We start from the raw sequence: 6000 nt of genomic DNA on the forward strand, positions 1-6000 counted from the left end.
TTGCGAAGGTATTCGAAGTGAATCTGGAAAAGTCTTCTGAAATGCTTTGAGGCAGCATTTGCAGCATGTATTTGTACCTTTGGAAGGGTTGCCGGTCCTCACACCAGGCTGGAACCATACTGGCGAACAAGAATAAACTCTGCACTCTTCAGAGACTATAGGATAACCTACCAGACGCTGAGTGTGGCCCTGTCTTGTCTGAACCGTTGGAACATTCAATAGATCTGCGTGTTATTGTTTGGATGGGTGCTGTGGGACAAGCAAGCTTTTTCAAAACTGTATCCTAGTTCTGCTCAGGGCCATTCACCTTCTGTAAGGACCGCCCTGGAGAGTATCTGGAGAAATACTAGAGTATCCTCGCATCACGGCGACAGTTCAGGAAGTCTCCATTTCGCTCCAACGCGGACAATTGAATCCTGACAGCCACCTACTCACCTGTGACGCGTAAAACTGACCGCTGATGAGAGCCTAAGCGTAAGAGGATATGAAGCGTTGCCGGGCATTTTGAGACAGGTGCAAGAACTCCTCTGTGTGGAGCTATGGTTCGTGTTTAGGCATCAGGCTGAATGAATGTGGCACAAGAGATCTTCGACAATAGTATCCTGCCATACTTTCCGCATCCCTTCTTACCTGTGGCAGATATCGATAGTGCCATTTTCAGAATCTGGTTCATGCTTGAGCTGGAAACCCCCACTGTGTTGTAACAGCTAGGTAACAGGTTTGGGGTCGGGCGGTAAGAGTGTGGTTAGAGTTAGAGTTTGCAACGGCTTTCAAGGGTGTTGAAAAGTCTGCACAAGAGAAGTTCACGGCTCGTGATTCCAGAGCTTGTGAAAGTATAGGTCCTCATGCCAGAATGGGAATGGAGTTCGTGACTCTAAAGTAAGTTGGATGGATGAAGTTTATGGCTGTTGGTGAGTTTGATTATCCTTGTATTTCGAGACCCAATATAAATATTCCAGAACTCAATTTAGACTCCTCTTTCTCGAGCATCGCTCGGAACATTCAACCACCTCATGGAGGACACCGACTCTTACTACCTAGGTATGCGGACATAATTGGGCGTATAACGATACCTGGTAAGATGTAGCCGTTGTTGGCATCTGGCGCCTGTGGTACTCATGGCCCTGTTTATCCCTACACCACGCCGGAAGACGCTTTTCACAATCACCACAGAAGTCAGCATCATGTTTCTCATCTGCAGTGGTCGTCTAATGCTCCGTAAAATGTCCCAGAAAGTGGTCCGTCATGAGCTCGGCAGGATACATGGTTTCGAACACGACGTCGGCATAATCACAGTGATCAGCTCAGACCGCTCTAAAGAATCGCACAAACTCCCAGTATTCGGGATACCAGCCCGCATATTCCCAGTCGATGATGCCAACGATTCGGCCATCCTTGACCATGATGTTTCTGGAGCTCAAGTCTCCAGGGGTGAAGACGACCTTGTGTGTTTTGGCGGAGAGTAGATCGTGTATCATCTTGCGATAAATCTGGGGCATGGTAGAAATGGCGTTGCTCAGCAAAAATTCGTTGAAGGCCGCCTCGCTGTAGAAAGGACCACCCTGATGTCTATCGCGACGAGCATCGACTGCAGGACCTTCTTGGAGAGAGCCAATATACGTGCCCTCAAGCGAACGCAGTTGTTTCACAATCTCCCCTAGTTGTTGCATGTAGCTGTGCTTCTCGTCCTTCGAGAGTCCTCTCCAAACGCCGTCTCCCTCAATCACGCCCATCTCGACTACACCCACATTCTCACACGTCCCAGACCAGTGGGCGCGGGGAATGGGTATGCTGAGACTGGAATTCTTGATGAAGGACAACGCTTGTGCTTCTTGAACAGTCACGGATTGGCCGTATTTGACCACTTTCCCCTCATGGCGGAAAACTCTTCGGTGAAATAAGTCGAGGAATACCATGGAAGGGCTGGCCTGGGCATTTTCGAAGGCATCGTCGAGGCTTCCCCGAGTCCAGCGTTCACTGGTGTCCATCTGAGCATAGGAGAGCGCGTTGTCTGGCCGACGCAGACGTCAACGGCTACGTGAACATAAGCCTTGCAACTTGAAGGTTTATGCCCGTCAGACACGTTGACACACATGCATAAATCCTCCCCTCCACAGACACAAAACACAGTTCGCTTCTGTAGCTACCGAGATCTTGCTCACGGTTACTTAGAAGGCGTCTCGTGTCAAGGAAGGAATGGTGGGTCATGGTGGTTGCGGTTCCATGAGGTCAGATACAAGGCGGGGATGCAACTGAAGTATGTTTACTTCGCCTTATATCATATTCGGTGAAGTACAAGCACAAGGCTGTGGCCACAGTTCGTCATCCTCAGCCTCGTACTTCAAGAGACAACAGGGGGGCAACAGAACTTGTATCTTACCTTGTCCATGAGTTCCAAGCAGCCTACTAGATTACCCCCTGCAGGGTGTGTGCGCTTTGCCTGTCTGTGAGACGCCTGTCCATCAAGTTCAGTTGTTGATAACTTGATATACTGGCATTGCCTGTCTCTAGATGAGACAACCTGCGCGACTCTGAAGCCAATTGCCGACACGACAGTTTCGCATGTTTTGGTTCCAAAAATTCCGCCATGCCCACCGTGTGAGTGTCGAAAACGCTCCACTGCAAATGACACTATCTGTGCTGCAAGAGCATGCTTACACGGTTACTGGTGAGAATCATAGCAGATTCCACAAAAGCCCGAGCGTTGCTTTCATTACAGAATCCGCATGGTATTTTCATCTTCTCGGTTCTTTGCAGGAGTTTCAGGGCGACAAGATGAGTGAGGTCCATGTTCCATTCTCGCCCTTACTAAAGGGCTCAGGGGAGGGACTAAGGGTAAGCTTGACGATAATTGTTGTGTCTTATCATAGAATCATCAGGGACATTGCAGAATTCTCATGTATCATTCCATTTCAAAACCATTTCAACCCCTATGGAAGGTGTACAACCCAGCTAAACGACCCAAGAGAAGCATCCAATTGACCTAGGCTGGGATCAACCGAAGTCGAAGGCTTCCCCATCATTCGATCACCCCTGTTGATCTGGTCAACATCAACTCAACCTCTCGAAGTTCCACCACGTCCATTTTGGCAGCATACCTTGCCCGTCTGGAATGATTGATTCACCAAGTTAGACTTGTGGCATCTTACTGTGACAAGTGGGAGACTCAATTTGGCACAGGAGGCGGCTTGGGAAATCCTGGTCTTGGTCTTCTCGACATGGCGACACAAGAAGAACGATTGGGGCGACGGCAGAGTATACAGCTTCAACGATTAGCGAGACGGTCTTCAACGAGCCCTGTCAGCCTGCCTTACCAATCTGGACGGGGCCAAAGCCGTCGATTTGAGAGTGGATTGCTGATAGTTATAATGTTTTCTGGGATGAGCTTTGTGGGAGTCTTGAGGTTCGACGATACTGATGACAATATGGCTCTAAGTCTGATCAAAGATGGAGGCGTCTATTTCTACCCTATCCGAAAGGTGACACGAGCGCAAACAGTCATGGGGATGGTCGACAAGTGCTACCCTGGTCCACAGGTACCAATGGTGTTCACATCGGTCACAAGGATTGTATGGTCCTGGTGTTGTCGACACCCTCTGCCACTCAGTGATACTTTGGGCATATATGTTTCAGAGGGCTGCATTGGGCCTATTCACCCCACAAAGCGTGGCTCTATATGACTGGAAACAGTGTTGCTTCTGATTGTTCCTTCTATCTGGGCCCGATGTCTTCACGCCGGCCCGCGACTTCCTGGCGAGTCAATATCTAGCCATATCGCTGTCACTCGGGAGGCGCTTCCCACCTCGTGTGACAATCCAACAAACTTTCAACGTACACTTCAATCTGTCTTTGTGATTGACGTCGTGGTTGTTGTCACTCTTTCCGGGTCGATTTTTGGTTGTTGGCTAGTCGTTGCACTCGCCTGATGAGGAACATACTCTCCTATCTCTATTATCGCCTGTCACTCACTAGGCAGACCTGCCAACTTGAACAGCATCCCTGCTCATAGAAGCTCTCTGGATGTCCTTCACAGGGCAACTGAAAAAGCTGGCCAGTTCTACATCCTTACGCAAGATGGCCTTTCATTTCGATCCACGAAGAGATCTTCCTCCTCCCAACATCGAGCCCAGTTCATACTACACGTCCCGTCGTACAGCCTCCTACGGAATACCACTCAAGAAGGCCAAGGCCAAGCAATGCTACGATTGGATCTTCTCAAGCGCCTCGAATGTCCACGTTGCTATTGATCGGGCTGCCTTCAAAACATACTTCCCTTTCAGATCCTATGTCCTCACAGTGGCAGACCAACGTCAGGTCTTTGTTCGTGGCATCGGAACGGTCGAGGTGAAGATCCGGCGAGAGCCAGGAGGTAAAGACAGTCACACGGTCTGTTTGGAGAACGTGCTCCACATCCCGGATTGGATCTGCAACATTGTATCGGACATTTGCTTCGTCCCGGCGGCCAAGCACGAGCACAGTTGGACCGAGTTCGGAGTCAACTTCTTTGTGCGTGAGAAGGAGTCTTTGAGACCATGGGGATACACGGAGAACTTCTGTGGCTTGGACCGCTTAGTTCTGTCCCGGAATCTGCACGGTCGAAGCCCCATGCTGGAAGACGCCGATCGCGAAGTTTTCTGCGTGAGTTTGACGTGGCCGGAGAGTCAGAGGGACAAATGGGATGAACTCATCGCTCAAGGTGTGCGGCAAGAGGCTGAAAGGCTAGAGAAGGGGTTTAGACGGAAAAAGGTTGAAGATGAGACCAAGGGTCTGAAGAGAGATGTCAAGAGCACCCTCGTCGAACAAAGCAAGTGGAAGCCAATGCCGGATGTGACGGCCACTATGAAAAAGCAATGGAAGAGTGGACTCAACGAGAGCGATGGCGGACCGCAGCTGATGGCAAGAGGATCAAGTCTCATGTTTGAGAGTCACCGAGCTTGAGTAGTCAAGGATTGCTACGGAAATGAGGGTACTGGAGTATAAGAGTACGTGAACATATGGAGAAGAAGAAGCATGGAAAAGAGATACCGGTTTGATTATGGTCAGAGATGGGCGAGCACGACCACGCCCAGAATGTTCTCTCTACTGTTTTGTATAGTAGTGGGTATCCGGGAAGATGAGTTAATTCATAGCAGACAATCCGTATAGACATTCGTGTTCATCAACTCAGTGTATGAGTCTGACCTCTTTGCCAGGCTCCCAGTCATGCAAGCCCTGCTGCAGACTGCGCCAATAGTTGAGACGAATACACTCCCTCTTCGCAAGCTCAAGATCCTCCTTTTCGAACGCCTCACTCAACAGCTTCTCGGCGTCTTTGACCCGAGTCTTATTCTCCTCCTTCAATGCGTCAATCTGTTCCTGCGTGGTGGCCTCCTCGATCGCCTCCTGCGCCTCCAGGACCTCCATCAGGGTCTCCTGATCGGTCAGACTACCGTGGGTATTATTGTCCTCCGACGTGATATCCACCCCGTAGTTATGGTGTAGGAGATACCTAGCACGCAGCAGCGGATCCGACAATGTTTTGTACGCGGTATTCAGCAGCGACGACATCCCACGGGCGCTCCGGTGCGCGGCCTCCGAGTGGTGATATTTGTCCGGGTGGTGCTGCGCTTGAAGCTGGAGAAACTCGCGCTTCAGCTGGGCTAGGGGGATGTGGAACGGCCCGTGTGGTGGCGGGCCAGATGCCAGCGTGGAGGGGAACAAGGTGTAGTAGTTCGTGATGTCTGGCGTGGAAGCAGAAGTCTTATCTTGTTGCGAGGGAGTCTGGGTCGTAGTATGGCTCTCATTTTGACCATCAATTCTGGCGGTGGAGGATGTAGGCGGGGATGATTCTGCTTCGTGTGCTCGAGTCCGCGTTGTGCTGAATGGCCGTCGCGACTGGAATGCGCAGGTCGATCTCCCTGCAGTATGTGCCTGTGCCTGTGCCTGTGCCTGTGCCTGTGCCTGTGCCTGTGCCTGTGCCTGTGCCTGTGCCTGTGCCTGTGCCTGTGCCTGTGCCTGTGC

At 50.8% G+C, this 6000-nt stretch overlaps 3 protein-coding genes across 3 annotated transcripts in view; 1 reads left to right on the plus strand and 2 right to left on the minus strand.

Annotated features, from left to right (window-relative positions):
* Positions 1-1304: 1304 nt before the first annotated feature.
* On the minus strand, positions 1305-1988 carry A1O1_02065 (uncharacterized protein; the record flags this gene model as incomplete). Its single annotated transcript, XM_007722977.1, has 1 exon — positions 1305-1988. The coding sequence occupies one exon, from the start codon at positions 1986-1988 to the stop codon at positions 1305-1307; it is 684 nt and encodes a 227-aa protein (XP_007721167.1).
* A 2086-nt stretch (positions 1989-4074) lies between these two features.
* On the plus strand, positions 4075-4938 carry A1O1_02066 (uncharacterized protein; the record flags this gene model as incomplete). Its single annotated transcript, XM_007722978.1, has 1 exon — positions 4075-4938. One exon carries the CDS (start codon positions 4075-4077, stop codon positions 4936-4938), a length of 864 nt encoding a protein of 287 aa, XP_007721168.1.
* Positions 4939-5163: 225 nt separating this feature from the next.
* A1O1_02067 (uncharacterized protein) overlaps positions 5164-6000 on the minus strand; it is a gene marked incomplete at both ends in the record, with an annotated part of 1071 nt that continues 234 nt past the window's right edge. The window contains one exon of the mRNA XM_007722979.1: positions 5164-5897. Coding sequence (XP_007721169.1) covers positions 5164-5897 — 734 coding nt within the window. The remainder of the gene's footprint in view (positions 5898-6000) is intronic.

This window comes from Capronia coronata (assembly GCF_000585585.1).
Source record: "Capronia coronata CBS 617.96 chromosome Unknown acBCG-supercont1.2, whole genome shotgun sequence".
NCBI classification, from domain to species: domain Eukaryota; kingdom Fungi; phylum Ascomycota; class Eurotiomycetes; order Chaetothyriales; family Herpotrichiellaceae; genus Capronia; species Capronia coronata.